The 21,722-nt window shown below is 32.3% G+C and overlaps 1 protein-coding gene across 6 annotated transcripts in view; it reads right to left on the bottom strand.

Moving 5' to 3' along the window:
- The window catches only part of CHD2 (chromodomain helicase DNA binding protein 2), a 149,492-nt gene extending 128,304 nt beyond the window's left edge, over positions 1-21,188 (bottom strand). For 2 of the 6 annotated variants that reach the window (XM_074234154.1, XM_074234159.1), the window contains exons 1-3: positions 18,328-20,367; positions 2,710-17,792; positions 2,221-2,355 (exon numbers count right to left, since the gene is read on the bottom strand). In XM_074234154.1, the coding sequence (XP_074090255.1) occupies positions 2,221-2,282 (62 nt within the window). In that variant the 5' untranslated portion in view covers positions 2,283-2,355; positions 2,710-17,792; positions 18,328-20,367. Of the gene's footprint in view, positions 1-2,220; positions 2,356-2,709; positions 17,793-18,327; positions 20,369-20,753; positions 20,818-21,141 lie in introns of those variants that run through there. The other 4 variants (XM_074234157.1, XM_074234156.1, XM_074234155.1 and 1 more) reach the window with 4 other exon arrangements.
- Between the last annotated feature and the right edge of the window lie 534 nt (positions 21,189-21,722).

Here is a 21,722-nt window from a genome sequence, read left to right as displayed (position 1 = left end):
GACCTGAGTTAATACGGTAAATTAGGGTACCAGTTACCTGGGCTACCCTGTTAACTTTCAATTCAGCCTTCAATCAAGGAAGTCAGATCACCCAACTACATTAACACATTGCCAACATCGGTCAGAGATGTTCCACAATTTTAAAAATGAAATTATAAATATTCAGTGTGTATGTGTGTATGTGTGTGTTAACTTCAAAATATCTATCACATGAACTGAGAAGTAAACTATTTTCTTTAAGACCTGTCCTTCAGCTTTTGAAGGGACCTTTCTCAAAGTATTGAATCCTTTGAACAGGATAGGTTCATAAACTAATAAAACTATTCTTGAAACACTCTTTTACAAGAATGTGATCCTTAATTATACATACAATAACAGAACTTTAAGGGTGGTCAAATAAATATTTTTGGAGGTTGAAAGCTAAAAAACAAAAAGTCAACAACACCATGTGCTTTTTTTTATTAGAAACCACAGTACTAGATCAATGAGGCTAAGCATAATCTTTGTATAGAAATGCTAAACAAGACCCAAACCCATGTGAAGTTATGCAAATTATAAACCCAGGGGAATACTATTTTAAAGTACTAGGTCTATAATAACAGTTTGTCAGAAGTACCTAGATATCAAATTTTCACTTTTCTATTTCCTCAAATGTCCTCTATTTCCACCCCCCACAAACACACACATCTGCCCAGACTCCATCAAAAATCATTTCAGTTTTTATTGGGCAATAGTTTTTGTCCTTAAAATTAAGTCACTTTTATCATTAAAAGGAAAAAATTTGTAATATTTTAAGTACTAAGTTCATGACCCAAACTGTAACAATCAAAAAGCGAAACCAAAAAAAAGACTAAAATCAGAGAAACATTTCAAAGTTAAGCAGTTCATTTTTAAAAATGCAAATATTTATTGTGTGCAAAATTAACAATAAACCATACACAATACTTTGAAAAACACTAATCTATTTTAATATCACTGGATGTACTTTATCAGTTCTTAAAGTAGATAAAAGCAAATTGAGAGAGAATAAAAACATGGGGGGGGGGATACCAAGCAATTGGTCACAATTTCTTTTACCTATACAAAATTAAAATTTTTGAATACCCTAGTTTACAACGAAGTGCATCAACCAATGTATTCATACACGTAAAATTATCAAACATAGAATTATACAATGGTAAGATTTTTGGAATCTTTATTACCTATTTGTTACAAGCCACTAAAAGCTGAATAGAAAATATCACTACTTAATTATGATATATATACAAATTTCACAAGGTGATAAGGCATTCCTCATTTCATTACCAAACAACAAAATAAAAAAAACGACAATAATAAATTGTTGGAATGCTGATTAAATATAAGCACCTATATTTAAAATGTGATTAAGTGGGAGAAAATTCCTTTCTACCAAACTGTTTTGTCTAAATCTATATTTTGAAAATATACCTGAAAATAAACTTCCTACTTTTTAACAGTAAAGAAATATAAACATAATAACCATGACTAAACAAGTACCCATAAGTCAAATAAAAGCATTCCCTACTCCTATGACAAGTCCGATCCTATAAGTACATGAAATGTAACTATCAAGTAAAAGATCTGATAAATAGTATCAAAATTCCTAAAATATAAAGTGTATCAAAGTATTCTAAGGTCAAACAAAAATATAAACAGAGGAGCATTAGTCAAAGGGGTCTTTTTTGATTTTTATTTTAAAATGTACATTTTTTCATTCATGTAACTTTTTCTAGTGTCTATTTACTATAATTTACTACTACAAGGCTGCTCGATGGCCCTCAGTTAAAGTTTAGATATCCTAGATTCTTCAAAGAAAAATTTTCCTTGTATGTAAAATGGTGCAATGCAGCAATGGCTAAACCGACAAGGTCATTTTTCTGCAGCACAAAAACCTAAAAATTGAAAATTAATGTCCTAAAAACTGTAATTTACAGGAAAGACTTCCTAGGATAAAGGTATCATACCTTTTGACTACTATATGGGGCCTTAAGTCACAGTACAACTTTCAGAAATTGCTACCAAAAAATTAGGGTGTGGCATATTAGCAATCTCAAGGTCACTGCTTAAAAAAGGGGGAATCCAAATTAGTTAAACATTCAATATCAAATAGACAGCAATCCATGGCTGTCAAGGTAAACAATGTATGCTGAGGTTTCCACAAAAAAAAAAAATGGGGGGGAGAAAGTTGATAGCTCATACCTCGAAGCATTGCTGTGTACTGAACCGTCCTCTTCTTGGCTTTTGTCCTTATTTCTCATCATCTTTTAATTCTTAAATATTAAAAGGGGGGAGGTGAATCTGTGTTTGCTTTGAAGTCTTGTGCTCAGGTATTTACTGTCAAAAGTTGAAAGAAAGGTAAGGTCCCAGAGCTTCTATCAATGATTTTTCATTATCAGGAACAAAGTCCTGACGCTGCAATGATATTGTTATAATACAAAACCTCAACACTAAAAAGTATAATACAATTAAACTCTTTTTAATTTATTTTTTTTTGTTTTAAATACAAGATAAATCGACCAGAGGAAAGCATCCTCCTCAATAGGGAAAGTTTCTCAAAGTAATACACTAGAAACAAATAACAATCTCTTTATCTTATTGCGTCATCCGAGAACAACCCAAATTTACAGAAAATAAAACAAAATTAACTACAGAAATCCTTACAATTATCATTAATAATCGTGAACCTACCTGATCCATGAAGCAGGTCCAAACCGAGAGTATCTAGTAGTAGAAAAACATGAATTCCCGAATAATTAAAAAATAAACATTAAATGTTCTCTTAAGAACAAAAAATAAATAAAAACTGTCCAAAAAGGTTTACTGTTTAAAAAAAAATAAGCGATAATTAATACAAAAAAGGTCCGGGGTAAAAAGCTCATTAGGAGAGCGCACAAAAATGGAGGTGCGCCATGGCTTCTAAGCTGGAAAAAACAACGACCTGGCTCTCAGTACGGGCTTCTTCTTTCCAACAAGGCACGAAAAAAGACCCCCTAAAAACTGCTTTTCTCCCTAAAAATGGCTCGAATCTACCCCACCAGGTCACCAGGAGAGGAAGGGGGCTGCGGGGGCCCCCTGAGGCTGCCCGAAAGTTAGAGAAAGTTGCGTAAAGTGTGGGGAAGGCAGGGAGCTGAGCTGAGCGCGCTCTCTAAGGCACAGCCGCCATCTAGAGCCTCCTTCCCAGCTCTGAGAGCTCTGCCTTTGATTGACACTCTCTACATTTACCCCACAACTCAGGTGATGTACCATAGACCCACCCCTTCATTCCTACTAAAAAAAAAAAAAAAAAAGCAAGCCTCCATCTAAGAAGGGAGCCTAAGGACCCCCCACACACACACTCATACACACCCTCTGGCTTCTTCAAATCACCCCCACAGGGAGGAGGGAGGGCATCTTAACCCCCTCTGGTTCAAGCACCCTTTTCAAGCCAGACAAAAATGTAATTTGTTCCTTTTGTTTAAAGATCTGCTAAATATTTCAGTCCTTGAGCTAAAATTACTTCCTCTCTGGACAGGAAGTGGTGCTTTATCAAGCCATTTTGAAAGAGGGGCAGTTCTTAGGCTGAGCCATTGATTAAATAATAGCTAACCTTTGTTTAAAAAAAAATATCTACCCCCCCAAGTAACAGGATTTGTAAAATAAATGCAAAAAGTTTTAATCTCCTAGCTAATATTTAATCTTTATGTAATAATGTGCAAAATTCTACAAATAAATAAAATTTTATATCTTTTTCCCACACCAGAGGGCAAAAAAGGGCTTATAACTCAAGAGCGCCTCCCTAGTGTCCAATTCCATAAGAGCAAAAAAATCAAAGTCAACTGGTTTTTATCATACCAACTGACAATTTTTCTTAGTTTTATTTTCACAAAATTCTTTAACCCATTGTAGAGCTTTGTAAATGCTATAAATACAAAAGCAAGGAACCAAAACAGAATTACTTCTCGTTATGCAGACACGAATCTTAAGGCAAATTCCAGAATCATCTAGTCATGAACAACCATGCTACCCAATAGACCTGACCTTATACTCCCAAAATTTTCCCCAAATTGACACATGACATATTAACAATCCATTCCCATAAATGAAAAGCAAAATCCAAAGAGGAGCCAAATATTACCAGGTTCAACAAAATTCTTGTATTGGTTGAGTAGGAAAGATGAGACAAAGTAGAGAATCAAAACCAGAATCAAAAACTAAATTAGCAAGGAAAAAATAATTTCGCAAGTCAAACCCCAAAGCAAGTATCCAGATTGCTTATACTGCATCATATTATCTCAAGCAAGTAAAAACAAAATTAAAAATCAAAAAAAATCAAAAAACTAAAATCTTTCCAGTTCAAAAATCTCAAGAATCCAACTTTAGATATCCAAGAAAAACCACCACTAGAATTTGAATTACACCTATATTTAAAAAAATCATAATCAATAATCTATATCAAAGTAACACTCTTCAAGATGGCAGCATTGCTAATTTCAAATTAAAAATTTAAATAAATTTAATTTACCAAGACCAACTATCACAATCAAAGAACAAGCCAGTCATGTACACTTTACTTAGAAACTAGTAAAGCACTAAATATCACCTAATAATTATGTATAACCAAACACGAACCATCTTGTTGATGTACTTATGACCTCTATACCTTTAGCAACATAAATCTTCAAAACTCATTCCTCCTTTTAAAGTCTACCTTATCACATATAAAGAACATATAGGCAACATACTGCTAAAAATTAACTTTAATTTATCTCACCCATTGTTACTAGATTAATATAAACTATACTAATTTGAATATACATCAAAATTTCAAATTGAACATGGGAGGCAGAATAGTTTATGAAATCTCAATGATTAATTTTCAGCAAATAGAACACAATAAAACAAGCATAGATTTACAACACTAATTTCTTTTAGTAATCACATTATAAATGGGTATCATCAACTTTTAAATAAATTTTATGCCTTAGGACTGCTTGCTTCCTTCAAAACTAAACTCTTCCTTTTTTCAAATATCAAAGACACAAGAGGAAACCATCAGTTTAATCACAACATTCAAGTCAACTTTAAAACCAAAAGAATATTTTGATTTTAATTTTGTCAATTCTAGAAAATATTAGAATGCTTTTGTAATCAAAGGAGTTTAGAATTAACTTGTTACACAATTCTGTATTTCTGGTCAAATTTAATAATATAATAGGTTAATTAATATATTCAAATATAGACCAGTTTATATTACATTTCATTAAGATCAGTTATAGTTTTGATTTTATGAAATTCTGGCCAAATACTAAGTAGTTATTATAATTCAAGAACCCAGTGATTTATTTCAATAAATCAAAGATAATTATCTTTCAAACAAAATTATTCAACACGTTATCTAAATAGATTTGTGAACAACCAAATGATGAGAAAGATACCAGCACACTCTCATTTCAAGTAAAGTACCCTCTCATTATCCAACTTTTAATTTTTGACCAGCTTTAATTACTACCTTTTAACCATAATTGTAGGAGTCAAGGAAAGCTTTTGCCCCAAATTAAATGGCAATTCTTTAATCAGAAAATAAACTAAGAAAGTTTAGAAATATTACAAATTTTATTAAAATTAAGAACAGAAAAATACATTCTTTATACAATCAAATGTCTCATCAAAAAAATCATTTTTCAACTGTTTTCTAGTTATACTTTTAATAATTTTTCTTGAAAATGTCCAGAATATATTTGGCCTTCAATAATACAAAAAGTCTGTAGAATTATCAATTCCATTGTCCATTTTTCTTAGATGATCAGAAACCTATATCTTCAATGAATCATGGAATCCATGTTAAAACACCCCTGTCTTGGTTGAATATATCACAGCACACTTGTATTAATCCATTTTCCTTAAACTGTCAATCCACAGTGAACTGCCATCTTGATTTCACAGGATAGGCTCCTTTTAAGACTCTTCAAGTTGACTGGGTGCTTTATGGGGAAAAAATTAAAAGAAAAAATGCTGTTGGAATACCAATAATTTTGTTGCTTAAATAGACATCCACCCACCTTGAAGACATTTTCAACATGAAGTGAAATTTGTTTTTTTCAACAAAATTCAAAAATATAAAGTTTCTTAACTTTATAATAAATGGATTTAAGTGTTTTTTCCTAGCTAAAATCCTTAAAAATTGGTTAACCTGCAAGGAATGGGTCTGAATAGCAATTGAGATGAAGAAATGAAGCCAAGAATATGAGAGATGAAATTGTCTTTTAAGAGTTAAAGAAAGTATTAAATAAAAATTCTTCAAAGTTACAAATAAAATGTAAACATGCAAAAACTAAGTTTGTCAAAACTGTCAAAATGGGGAAAAAAAGGCTTTAACTGAAATTTTTTAATTAAATATTATTGAGAAGAGCTTACTAAGAGAAAAAACTGGCAAACATGATAAAAATATCCAGCAAATACATCTTAATTCATAATTTACAAGTATTAAGATAAAATAATATTTAAAGATATCTGGTTAATCTTCTATTCAAAATAATAACATTCAAAGAATAAAAAGAGGAACAAAAAAATAAAGAATTAAATATGGTTTACTAATTATATAATTAGATGCTAGTTAGCTTGCTTAAGAGGACACAAAATTCATAAGGTGCCATCTTATTCAACTAACACTAGGGAAAGGCAAAAAAGAACTATAATGGGAGGAGGGGAGAAATATGAAATGAGAAATTAGAGAAAATATAAGTATTAACTAAAATTAAGTTTTTATCATTAAATAAATATAAAATATGGTACCTTACATAAAATATATTCAGTCTTCAAATGTAAAAATATTGCCCATAGGCAATGGTATGGTAGCCAGACAATTTTACAGTTAATTTAGTTAACCTGGAAGCTCTAAATGCAAAAAGTTACTTCTTTATCAACAATATTCTAATAGGCTATCAAAATAACTCTTCACCTTAATTGTATAGATAGCCTTTCCAACTAAATCAGAAATAATCAAACATATCAATCCATAAGGGGACTTAGATCAACAGGCAATTAATTTTCATGTCTCTAAGCCTAGAAATTAAAATACTCATTTCTACTAAAGGCATCAGATAACTTGACTTACTATAATTAACTGCTAAATCATCCAAATTGCCTGGTTGGCAAAGTTGTACCATTACCAAAGATAATGCATTTCTCCTAAAAGAAGGCTGATAGTTTGCATCAAACTTCCAAGTTATAACCCATATTCTTTCTCTACCTCATACTTCATTCAATTTCAGTAACTCAAAGTTCAATCACCAAAGAATATAAATAAAGCTTTTCATTTCTACCCTCTGATCCTCCTTCAGCAAACCTTTTCTTATAATAATTGCCATTTCCTAATTAACCATACTTTATTACTACATTTTCTATTCAGTTAAATAAGGAAGTTCTCTTTTCTAAGCTCAAAATATTCTAAAATGAGTTGAATGATGAATAACATGATTGATTATTAAAAAAATTAAGATCCCAACATGAATGGCCAACATCTTTTGTTTTTATAACTAGTTACTGACTAAAAAGACTTTTCAATTTTTACTTTGGGGTCAGAAAAGTAGTATTAATAACAGGAATTTCCTTTAATTTTTTTATAGATATACTAGTTTATCTTTGAAATTAAGTATTTCAAGCTTATATCTCATGTCATGTGACAGTGTACTAAAATTTTCAGTTCTAAAAAACTGACTAAAATGTACTGAAAATTTCAAATTATTCAAGAATTTGTGAATAAAACCTGTTAGATGACACTGATGATGGATAATCCTTATACTTCCAAAAAATTCAAATATTTTAGAGGTAACTATTAAATGACAAAAATGATTTTACATGAAGAAATACACTTTCTTTACAAATAAAAATCTTTGATGAATCTGTATGCATCAAAAATCAACCTATTCGTTAAGACATACAAGATCTTATTAAATTGTCAAAATAAATAAAAAAATTATGTAAAGTTTAAGAAAAAATTTGTACCACCATCATAAGGAAGCAGACTCTGGATGACAAAGTACTGTAGAAATAGGTATAAAAATCTATAGATCCGATATATAGATAATCCAAACCCACATATAAATTACTGAATTAAGTGAGCCAAATACCTGAAATCTACTAATCAAATATGTTCCCAAAGGTGTAGTTAATTTTTGTATTGAATACATTTAAAAGTTTGTGGACAAACTTTCAGATTGGAAATAAATCTTATAAATATAATAAGCATGTTTAAACTCCTAAGTACAACTAACAATTAGTTATAACTAATAATTACAAAACATAAGAACTGGAAGGAACACCTGAGGATATATACAGGTCAACAGATTTTATAAATAAATGAATTGAAGCCCATTCTCTTCTTTAAATGAATGTCAACTTAAACATAAATTTTCTGATTGAATCTGTATGGGAACTTAATTACCAAATTTTATATTTTTTGTTTGCTAAAGAAAAGTACTTTGTGCTTTATGTAAATTATAAAGTAAATATGCCAATAAAACCAAATTACCATTGTATTTTCTACAACTAAACTGAACTACTTTCAAACAATGCCATACCATGAATACAAAGGGAGCTTGTGCTGTCAAATAAGTCCAATTAGTCAAAATTAGAGCATTTAGATGTCTTGACAGTTATTTTCAATACCTGAATTGACTATTTTCAAGCTATCTTATAAAATGAATGAGACTCCCTACTCTAAATCAATAATCAGATTTTAAATCTAAATTGTTCTAATAAGATATAAAGTTATCAAGAATATTACTTGGAAAAGTTAGAATTCCTCATCTCCTCTTGTAGTCATTTCATTATTTCAGACTCAAACACATACAATTTGTTCATTTAGTTAAATAAAAGAGATTCATCCAACTTTCTGTAGTGAAATCCAAACATTATTTTCTAACAGTCAAGTACCTATAAACATGTACTTTTAAAGAATTGACTAGTGGAGGGGAAAAAATCCATTTTTAATCTCAGATTCTTCTATTTTAAATGCTCCCTTTATTTGATAAAACTATATGACATTGTTAGTTCTAAATTCTATCACATATTAAGCATTCGCTAGAGACCTGACAAATATCAAGGCTAACAGAATGAATTCACATTTATTATCCATGGGATTAAGATTACTTTATAAATTATAGGTCACCTGGGCTTAATTTTTGGTCCTAAAACAATCTCTGCTACATAAACATTATATTGAAAGGGAGAGGCATCACTAAATTTGCCATAGTTGATTGAAATATAAAGTTAATACAGTACTGGCTGGTAATCCAAAAAAATCAGTTTGAAATTTCCAAGGAAAGATAACATGTGAATTCATATACCTTTTCTTAAAATTCCTATCCCATATAGATTACAAGTTAGAAAAATAAACATTATGTTAAAATAAAGAAAAATGGGACTGAAAAATCAATTGAGGTATAGCTAATTGATAAATCCAGTTATTGATGACTGGCAAAGTTATGGTAACTTTCCTGACACAGTGATGTAAATATAAAAACTGGTCAAGGAACATTCATAACATAACCCAATCTTTTTTTCTATATTCATCTAGCAATTTGACAAAGTGCTAATATTCACAGTGCTAAAAGAAGCATCTCCTATTATTTTCAATTAGTATAATTTTTGTAAGTAAAAAAGTAAAAAAGAATAGCTTTGTTGGTGTTAAAGCAAAAAATAATATATATGTATATTTCACTGAACCATTTAGGGTATTCTTTTGTCCCAATTCCCATAATGTGAACAAGGAAATTCACACTAGGCACATATGGGATCAAAAGTCTAAAATTGATTTAGTGATTAAGGGAAGACATGATATCAAATAAATGGAAGTTTGAAATTCATAAGCTTGTTCTGCTTAGCCCTGGAGGGCTGTATAAAAATGTACAGAATGCTAGATTTGTAACTATATAGAAGTAATTTTTCTTTTTAACACTCGGAACCATTCTGGAGTTGTGAACTGATCCAACCATTATGGAGAATAATTTGGAACTTTATTTCCGAAGGGCAACCAAACTATGCATACCCTTTGATGCAGCAATATCGCTACTAGGTCTATATCCCAAAGAGATCAAAGAAAAATGAAAAAGTTCTTTCTATAGCAGCTTTTTGTAGTGGCAAAGAATTAGAAATTGAGGAATGGTTGAACAAGTTGTGGAGTATGAATGTTATGGAACACTAGATGAGCTGGTAGATTTCAGAAAAACCTGGGAAGATACACATTAACTGATGCTGAGTGAAGTAAAGAGAACCAGATCATTGTACACAGTTAAAGCAACATTGTATAATCTAGACTTTAGTCTTCTCAGGATCATAATAATCCAAGACAATTTCAAAAGACTCATGATGGAACAAGTTATCTATCCACATCCAAAGAAAGAACTATGGAGCTTGAGTGTAGATCAAAGCCTACTATTTTTTTTTTTTTTGCTGCTTTTGTTTTTCCTTTCTCATGGTTTTCCCTTTTGTTCTAATTCTTCTTTCACAACATGACTTATTTGGAAATATGTTTAACATGATTGTCAGACTGTTTGCTGTGTCTCAAGGAGAAGGGAGGGAAAAAAGAAAAATTTGGAATTCAAAATCTTGCAAAATTGAAAGTTGAAAATTATATTTACATGCAATACCATTTAAAAAGATAATTCACAAGGGAAAGAATATTTAGAATTATTAAAAATAGAATGTGGGCTGCTTTAGAGGAAGAGTTCCTCCATCACTGAAAGTCTTCAAGTAAGGACTAAATGACAACAATTGTCAAATGTTGAAGATAAGTTTCATGCTTGGCATACGTGTTGAATCAAATAACCTTGAAGGTTCCTTCATACAAGCCAGAGTTGTAAATGACAACATGGCAAAAAAACATTCATCCATATGGAAATTCTTTTATCCTACAAAAACCTAATGGAAAAACTGACTAATTTATATTCAGAACTTTAAAATTACACAGTAGCACAAACAGCAATAAAAAGCTTGAGTTTTTCTATGTTATCAATTCCTAAAGAGCTTAAAAAATTTAGGTGAAGTGACTAGAGCATCTTATTTCAAAACTGCAGGCATGTACTAGTCACTTAACCTTATCTAATTCTGGGTTCTGATCCATAAAATGGGAATAATAAATACTTCCCAAGGTTGTGGTGAGGATCAAATGAGATATATCTGTAAAATGTTTTTCCAACTTTAATGCCCTATAAAAATGTTAGCTATTATTAGTATTATAGTTGTAATTTAAAATTTCCTATAGATCAGTGCTAGAAAACATCAATGGACCTTGTCAAAATAAATTACCCACAAAATCTGCCTGTACTATAAGGATCTAATCATCTGAGTTGTCTTTCAATCCCTTACCATTCCCAAAAAAATTACAGAGTAAAAATACTTTAATAAACTCAAAATACTACACTACTAAGAACGATAATTTGATTCAATTAAGAATGATTCAGTACTATCTATTCATCACTAGTAAGTTCAAGAAGAGGTAATGAAAAGTTGGAAGGTTGCTAAATCTATGGGATTTAACTCTTAAAGATGATATATATATATGTATGTATATATATAACACAACATAGATAAAGAATAACTTGGGACACAACGAAATACATAATTCAATCCATTAGTTCAATGTTGACTGTTCATCCAGAGATTTACTCGGTATCTTTATAAAAAAAAAAACCCTAGTTCTCAAGGGTCTGATGTAGACTCAAAAAGACAAATTTCCAAAAAGGAGCAAAAGGAAATGTTAGCAATCTGCTCTACTGAATACTATGTTCCCAAATTTTAAACAAAAAGCTAAGTTTTTCAATTCTACAAAAATGTATTAAAAGCAACTATTATATATATCCAAGGCATTAGTTACAACAATTTAAGACTCTAACATCAAAGAACTTTATTATAGTCTGCTTTTTTAAAAAAAAAACCTATTTCACTGGGTTTGGCTCAAGGAAAAGTTTTAAAAGAAAGTCTTCTTGTCTAGCAAAAGCAAAATAAACAATTTTAATATTTCAATTAGCTTCTAAGATTCTTATAAGTTAAAAAGTTCTATTAAAACTAGAGTCATAATTCTGTAGAGGTAAAGAAACATAACAAGGCCAAGTTAACTATCAAATGCCACTGTGTTAAGTGCAAAGTCTAAGCAATGATTTCTAAAAAATCACTTACCTGCTAAGACTTTCATATACAAAATAATGGAATCCAAAAATACAGGAGATGGTTAAAAAGCTAACTTATTCTAAATGGTTTCAAGCTCTCAATCTAGGATTCTATGATCTTTAATAATTTATCATTGTTAAAGCTCTTACTTACAAATGAAGGTCATTTACTCTAAAGAAAAAGTTCCTTTACTCACCTGTATAAACTTTCTCAAAATAAGTTCCTACTATAAAAAACTTAAGATAATAAATCCTAAATTCCTTAATTAATCTTTTCATTCTATTATATTTATACAGAGAGGCAGAGGAAAGAAGGTGAAAGAGAAGGAAAAAGGGAAAGAGAAGGAAGAACAGGATAGGGATGAAGAGGGGAGAGAAAAGAGATTCTAAAATTTTATGCTTCCTAATACAATTCTAAATCTTTTGCTGGTTTTGTTCAAAAGTGCTCAAATACGGCCTAAGTTGTACAAATTCAAAGTCCTTTGGCAATTAAATTCAACTCTGTAAACACTATTAAATAATATACCTACATATTCACATAGCAAATTCCTCATTACCAGTACAATTCCTGGTACTATTATTTAGCTTTCTCCATTGTTTCTGTTAGAATGAAACACATGACACTAAAGAATACAAAAGATAGCAAATAATTTTTCATTCACATTAGAAAACGTACAAAGTACAAAAGATTGCATTGAGTGAGGTTCAAAGAATGGTATCTCTAAACTGTTTAAAAAGCAAATACAAAACTATACTTATTTCTAAGTTTCAAAAGAAGAAAAGTTAAGTTCAAGTCATAACAACTATTGGAGACTGTAATATCCTTACTAAACTGCTATTTTCCAGAATTTGGGGGGTTCTAAGTATTATAAAACTGTAGAGTTATAAAAGTTAAATCTTTATCACATAAAAAATAAATTTCTTTAGTTCTGATATTAATATGTAGCACAAAACTAGCAATGGCTATCATATGAAGTACATAACTACAGTTTATGAAGTTTGAGTTCACTTAGCAATTCAATTAACATAAGAACTTTTATTTAAAAACTCAAATACAACTGCTTACAAAATCATGCTAAGTGGAAATATCAATGACAATCTACCATTGTGATTTTAATTTTTAAACTGCCAATTTCTTATTTAAAAGTCAAGGCTTGACTGAAAGTTGACTAAAAAAATACTATGTATTGAAAAAATAGCTGTACTAGAAGAGGACAAACTTATGCAAAGAATTCAAATAATAAAATTTTAATGAAGGAAACGATAATGACAGCTAACTTTGATGTAGGACTTTTAAGGTTTCCAAAATTTTTTATACATTTCATTTACTATTATTTCATTTTATAGATGAGAAACCCATGATTGTCCTGTATTCTGAGGAAATGTTTCTATGAACACAATGTGTTCTCATGGTGTCTGGTTCCATCATTGACCAGAAGGGTACCATTTTGTTGTCTAATGGAAAAACTTTTCCTATACTTCACATTTTATTGAAATAAAACTCTAGAAGAGAACTTGGAGGCTAATTCAATCCCTTAGTTTAATAGACAAGTTAAAACAAGGTCCAAAGAGATGAAATAACCTGACAAAGGTCATTAAGTTAATGTCAAAAACAGAATTTGAATCCAGATCCTCTAATTTCAAAGTCTTTATCATTCTAACATAAAGCATGTAAAAATTTGTTTTGAACTACCTAGAAATGTGAATCAGATTCTGCCAAAAATTAAAAATATTAATACTAATATATTGAATTATTCTGGAAAACTTTTGAGTTTCACCCAAAAGTAAGATGCACTGTGTTTATTGGATTTTGATCAGGGTAATGATTAAATATATTTTCTCAGAATGCTGAAGTGGCATTTTTTTTCCTTTTCTGAATAACGTGACCTGATGGTTAAAAATTGTAAACTACAGTTTACAAAATTATTAAAGACATGTTTGCAGATAGGATTTTTATTGATTTCCATTTGACATATATTTTAGAAAATGCCTTTGAACATGTTTTCATGTGCTTTAGAAGATGAGCTTTCTTCATTTTATTGTATATGTATCTACCACAAGTGGCTAAAATAGCAACTTGAGGTTTAATTTCTAAAGTAGTATTAATTTCCAAATATAACCATCCATTTTGTTTTCATTCAGATATACCTGGCTTTAAACAAAACCACTTTGTGAACATTTAGACTGATGTAAAATTAAGGGTCAAAAATTAGTTAAATAGCAAACTCCCTGAATGTTTATAAAAATTTGATCTTATGCAATTTTACAACAAATTAAGCAAATATTAAACATCTACGACATGCAAAGATATCATGCAGTATACTGGGGTACAAAAAAGAAAACAGTGCTCTTTACTATCAAGAATTTAGAAATAGAATATGTCCAAGGCCTTAATTTTTTTAGGAATGTACCAGATGCAAGATCCTATTTCAGATTCTGTAGAGATTATGGACAAGGTAATCTGTCCATTAGAAACTCAGTTTTATTAATTGCAAGACATTTGTAAAAGCACATCTACTTTTTCAAACTCTCTTTTGGAAATCTTAGGCAGAATTTGTTCCTTTGTGTAGCAACTATGAGATTAGAGAATTCAGTATTTTGTTTAACTTTGTCTTTAATTTAATTATGATCTGGTTTTTTTATTTCTGCAAAATAACTAATTTTTTTTCTAAACATTTACAAACTTTAAAGTAAGTTTTTTAAATGTTTATTTAAATAGATTTTAATATTAGTTATGAAGTCAAAGCATGTGTTGGCATTAGTAGCTGAAATTAAAGGGTATTTAAAAAGTTAAGTAAACAAAAAGAGCTTGGGGAAGAGAGAGAATGAATATATACTGTAGATAAATAAAATAACTAAGGAATAAGAATGGAAATATCGCTTAAGAACAATTTTTTTTTCCAAGAGCAGCTTCCCCCCCCCAAGGTAGTTCAAAACAAATTTTTCCAGGCCTTATGTTAGAATGATAGAGACTTTGGAATTAGAGGTAAATTAAATCTTGGGCAAAAAATACCTACCTCATTAGCTTGCTGTGAGGAAAACTTCATTAAACTTAAAAATATCACATAAATGTAAGCTTTAGTTCATTTCAAAACATTCCCTCTAAGGCCTATATTTAGTTTTCTGTAATAGAGATTAATAGGAACTACATTCCCTACAATTATGTTGGCAATAGTCAATGTTTTTTTTTTTAATCCCTAACTGGCTTATATTACAAAAATGACAAATGTTTGGTAACAATATATTCAGGGTCTGCAAAAAGTACTAAATATGAAAAACTAAGTATGAAAATTTAAACTTTAGAGATGGAAGCAAAGCTTCAAATAGAATTCTTCAATCATCTAGTTCTTTTGATTTTTTTAAAGAAATGAAATAATTAAGGTTTAGAAGTGGTTAAATGATTTGCCAAGTGTCAGCACTAAAACCCAGGTCTGCAGCATCCTAGATTCTTTCCTCTAAACCACATACTTCACTCACTATAGTAGAGAAAAGAGAAGTTTCACTAATGTCAATAAAGGTCTGTTTCTTCTTTCCATTAAAATATTTAAGTAATGAAGATTATGTTTTCAAAAAGTAATTCTATTAACCATGGAGTAATTTTTCTAATGCATATACATACAAACACATATATATTTATTTGAAAAGAAAAATTCATGAAAAGCCAACATTCAAAAACAATTTTATATGATGAATATACATCTCATGCATAATAAAACACCTTGAATGATGAGTCTGACAATTTCTGTGGTATGGTGTATAATTTAAATGACATAATTAGGTACTACAGCAAGATCTTAAGATGCTATCAAAGTCAAAAGCTGACAATCAGGTGATTCAAGAATTTTTTCAGTTTCCAAGAATCCCAGTACAAAATACTAGTAGAAAAAAAGGATTCATAAATTATTCCAGTTCATAAAGACAGAATATCATGATGAACTACATGTTTGAAGACCTAAAAGTTGTTAGTAACTAATAATAAATTTACACTTAAGATTTTTATCATACATAATACATTAATTTATATCTGATCTAGCAAGTCAACTAAGATAGGAAAATACGATTTATTGAAAGGCTGACACACACACAAAAAATCAAGTATGAACATTCATGTTAAGCCGAGAGCATATTTATTGCTTTACTTAAATTTTTCCTCTTCTACTGTCAAATTTTAAGCAATAGACTAATTAGAAATTGATCTAATTACTGTTTAAAACTATTTGACTTATTTTACTTATACTAAGATGGGTAGAAAAAAGGTCTTGACATAAACTGCTCCTAAATTTTTTATATTCTCACTGAAAATTGTTTTATACAAGTAAATGACTTGAACGTTAAGCTTTGACTGAATTGTTAAGCGTCAGTCAAATAAGATTAAATTAAAGCACTTCAATTGTATTCTATAACTAAAGATTACTAGAATTTATTCTATTGGTCAATAAAACATTCATCTCCACTCAGAATTTTGTTTGTCAAGACCACCAGAGTTTAAGGTATTAGATTGGTAATTGGGTGCTACCTAATTCCACAGATGATTTTCCTGTGGCAAAAAATAAAAGTTTTGAGCTCACTTTTAGCAAACAAAAAGAAAACCAAAAGAATGAACAAAATAACAACTCTGGACACATTTATTAATTTGGCTAAGATGTTTTCATAAAAACTTGGTTTTTGACCAATGTAGTCTGCACTTAAATTTAAAATAGCAGTAATATTAAACTCTGAAATAGATTACCATATAGGCTGGATATATTCCAAATTGTCAAGAAAACTAACATTTCTTAAGTTTTTATTGTTGTGCTTAATCTTCCAGTGTCTGAATCTTATTTCCAAATTCTATTCTGTTGACTTTATATGAGAGGTCCTTACTATTATTATCAAAATCAATTTCTAGTGACGTACCATTTGTAATATTTCTTTCAAAACACTAGTGCAAAAAAATTCTATTGCTGAAAAAAAATTCCCATTTAGAATCTAATATCATAACTAGTGAAAATGAAAAAACTAATGACTTAAGCACTATACTGGTTTTTTTTTCCTGTAGCAGAACTGTGGTAATACACATACAGAATCTAAAAATTTAAGTAGTAAACAATACATTATAAAAATATATTATAAGGCAACAGAATTCTCTTTAAATGCTTATTCAATGATTTTTTTAAAAAAATTACCAGCTAATGCCAGAAGGCTCTAAGAGTACTTCTATAAAAGACCTGTCGTTTTAAAATCAAAACAATAAAATCTTATTTATTGCAAAGATTAACTGATCAGCTACTACAAATTCAGTAACAATCTTGAAGAATATTTTAATTGAAAGTAGGTGTAGCTATACAAAAGTACACATAAAATAAGGTTTCTTTTAATCAAATGTTTTTATACATTATTTATATAATGGGGAAATTCAAATACATTTTAAAAATTGTAAACAAAAAGGCTAAATAACCTAAGTTTGTGTTCTATGCCTTTGTTTAAATCTGGAGCCACAGCATTTAAATTTTTGATTCCAAATTCGGGTTTTAAAAAAATCCATCCACATACCTGCTGCACAAAAAACAAGGCTTTTTCAAAGATGCCTTTTTATTTCAATGGTTACCCTTCAGTCATTTCAATCTTCAGAAATGAAGGCTGTACCTTTGGAGGAAAAACAGTAAGCACACTTTAAATAAATACATCTAAATATAAGGTCGTATTTTACTAAGATTAATGCTTTTAAAAAACATTTTATGACTTTTTGGAAAATAAAACAAAGCTTATAAAATTCAAAGTCAAAAGAAAAAAACTTGAATGCATTCTGAACTAAAACAACCTAAGTTGCAGAAGGCTACAGAATTTAATTTCTGAATTACTTTAAATATTTATTTCATTCACCACAATTAAGTTTAAAAGGATACGATATATATTTGAATTTAGTTCTCAAAATATAAGATTAAAAGGTTTTTAACATATTTTAAGTTAACAAGAAAAGAATTTCTATTGCATATACTTATTTTCCTGAAATAGAAGAGTCAAAGGTTTGACATTTAAAACCTAATGACACTAGATCCAATTACTTCTAAAGAGTCCATTTTAAAAATGTTCACTGGCTAATTGAAAAGATATAAACAATGAAGACTAAACAAGTTTCCCCTAAATTTCAAATAAACTAATTAAGTTTACCAGTTCTTACCTCTAATAAGCCTTCAATTTCTTTGGAACCATCAAGTTGAAGTTCATTTATTCTTTATATTATCTATAAAGGAAGGGCAAGAAGGAGATGCATCTTAATGTTTTAGTTTTTAAATATTAGTTTGCCTAAGTACTGGGGGGGGGGGGGGTTGTAACATTTACAAAATAAGACATGTAGCCATATTAACACTAGGGCTCACAAAGGCACCATCTATGTGTGCATGTGTGGTATAGTGATTTCTTAATATTAAATGTTAGGCTTTGTTTTCATTATCCTTGGCTGCAGAGACACACTAGAGATGGAGAAAGCATGGGAGAACCTGAAGAATGTTACAGGCAAGCAGTTTGCTTTGGGGTTTTTTTTTAAAGTCAGGTTTATTTCCTTTCTCCAATTTATCAGAACATGCAAAACATACAGCAAATGCAGTATTAGTTTTCTAAGATTAATATACCCTCCATTTCCTTTGTCATAGAAAGATTTTTTTCCTAATCCTGGCCAATAAAAAATAAACTTCCTTAAAAACTGTTGCAGTTAAAATGGCCTCTGCTACTGTAAATTTTAAACCACAAGTTATTTGAGCTTACCACATAAGATATTAGCTTTGTCCTTTTGAGTAATTCTAAAACTTGTAATAATGTAAGTACCTTTAATTCAATTTCCAAACTATACTGTTAAAAATTTAATTTCAGGTATTTTTCAAATAGTTATTGTTAAATAAAAATAAAACGCAACCTACCTAGATTTATCCTAGGTAGTAATTAAGTATACTTCAGAAATGAAGAAACTCATTTCTTTTTAAAGGCAATTTAGATTGAAAATATCTATTTTAAACCAGTTAAAATTTTAAGATAACTACAAATATCAATTTGGAAGTGAAGTAAAACTACTAAATCTACAGAAGATTTGGGGAAAACGAAGACATATGAAATTTATAGGCGAATATATAGCAAAGCTATTTGAATTAAGAAAATAACGTCTAGCAACCATGCACCTAAGTGAATCTGCGTCTTTAGTGGCATTCCTTTTTGAAGGTTGTTTTTCAGGCAGGTACAACCTTTTACAATGTCAGCTTATCCAACAAGAAAATGAGAATCTATTATAGACTACATCAAGATATATATACGTCATCTATCATTTCTGTATATAACAATTCTACCTTTAAAACTATTACCTCCGTATAAGTCGGTAGATATATTTTTAAAACAACGTGTACTGTTTGATAGAAATCTAAATGCAACAAATATGGCTCCTCTTCATCTTCAATCTTACCTAATATTTACACACTACATGTAACTTCATTTAGAGATTCCATTTGAATATTTCCTTTAAAAAGTTTGCCAGTAAGTTGCCTGTCATGTCATTCAACATTTTCTTAAAAATTGTTCCAATTGAACTTTTAAAACTCTAACAACTCAGGTAAGTTCTGAATTATTAGTTGCTCTTTAAGACACAGTGATCAAAATTTTAAGAAGTTGCAGATAATGGCGACTGATAACCTATAAAAGCCATTAGAAACAACTATGGAGAAAACAGGATGTCAAATATTTTCACCTTCATGGAAAATTAAAAAAGAGAACAAGGCAGCAGTCTCCGTTTAAATACACACACACACACACACACACACGAAGCTCCTTAAGCACAATAATCAAATTTATGACAAACATGAGTAAATAGTTTATTAAGTATAGATATAGATAGATGGAGGAAGTGTTTGTTTTTAAATAGCAGTATTTCAGAAACTTATTTCCAAAAGCATTTATTCAATGCAAGCACTTCATTCTTTAAGACGATTTTTTCAACAGTCCTCCAAAATATCTTCGAATATATAATCCTGCGGTCCATTTTCTGGAATGGCTTGCAAAGAGTTAAAAGCCAACACCCCAAAAGAAAAAAACCCAAGTTTAATTTTTAAAAACACAGCCCTGGCTCTATCAATCATTTAAATCAAACCATGGTGGTCACACTGCTCATTCCCAGAAGGTGAGCCATAAAAAGCCCCCCAAAGCAGGATTTAAAGGGTCCCCCCCCAGCCCCAACACAATAATGCAGAGGAGCAACCTGACCATCCTGCCGCGAGCCTCTCCTTGGGGTGAGGGTCTCCGAGCTCCGAAATCGCTGCCGTCCCCTTCCCAGACGGGGTCCCCAGGCTGGCGGGAGGGGGGACCCCCAGAAGCCCCCCCGGCCGCGGGCTCTGCAGCGGCGGCCACCAGCCCCCCACACACACACTCACACATGCCCGCTCTTGCCCCCTCCCCCGAAGCGGGGGTCCCCGCGGCGATCGCCCCCCCGCGGCCCGGGGAGGTGGCGGGGCCGGGGCCGGGGCCGCCGCGCGTCCCCTCCTCCCCCGCCCCGGGAGCTCAAGGACATTTTGTTTTTGCTCTCAAGGACAAAGGACGATCGGCGGCGCAGAGGGAGGCGAGACTCACCCGCTCCGAGGCCGGCGGAGCCCCCCGACGCCCGGGCTCTCCTGCGGCCGCCCGCCGGGCCGCGACCCCCGCCGCGCCCCTCGCGCCGGCCCGGGGCCCGGGGGCCGGGGCCGCAGTCCGCAGAGGCCGGCTTGCCGCAGCGGCCCGGCCTGCCGCGCCTCGGCCCCGCGGCCCGGCCGGGGCCCCCCGCGGGCCGGGCGCGGCTCCTCGCGCGCCCCGCCGCCGCCCGGCCGCCCGGCCGCCCGGCGCGGCGCCTGACAGCCCGGGTGCTGCTGCCTCTCCGGCCATCTTGCGCCGTGTGTGTGCTGTCTCTCTCCCGTCTCCTCTCTCGGTGCCTCCCTCCTCCTCCTCCTCCTCCTCCCCCCGCCCCACACACTCACACACGCACCACACAACATGGCCCCTTCGCTGCGGCGGCGGCGGCTGCGGCAGCGGCAGCGGGAGCTCCGCGGCGCTTCCCCCGTGCAACCTAACTCGCCCCCGACGCCATGGGGTGCGCGGCGCGCGCGCCGCCGCCGCCGGCTGCCATTGGCTCGGGCCCCCGCCGGCTCCGCCCCCATCCCGGGCCCGGCGGCGCGCACGCCCCGAGACGTTCTTCACCCAACAACAACGCTAGCGCTCCCATTGGCCGGGCTCGATCCCGCCCCCCTCCTAAGAGCTGATAGGCCTCCGCTCTTGCCAGTTGCTACGTCCCTCCGCTTCGCTTTCTTCTCCGCTCGGCTTCCGCTTGCCATTGGCTGGAGCTTAAAGCGCTGGCTTCTGAATCGAGGGACTCCTCCGGCTTCCTCGCCCTACCTCGACTTCCCCCGTCGCTTCCATCTCCACCTACTGTTTTGTTTCAGCCTTTATTTTTTTTAATGTTTCAGATTCTAAAAAAAAAAAAAATAATATTTAAATTCTAAAAATGAGGAAAAATGAATAAGAAGAAGCATTCCATTAGGAACGTTTCTAAATGATGTCATACATACA

This window comes from Macrotis lagotis, chromosome 4 (genome assembly GCF_037893015.1).
Source record: "Macrotis lagotis isolate mMagLag1 chromosome 4, bilby.v1.9.chrom.fasta, whole genome shotgun sequence".
NCBI classification, from domain to species: domain Eukaryota; kingdom Metazoa; phylum Chordata; class Mammalia; order Peramelemorphia; family Peramelidae; genus Macrotis; species Macrotis lagotis.
The sequence above is the reverse complement of the archived record's forward strand: the minus strand, read 5'-3'. Positions and strand labels throughout refer to the sequence as shown.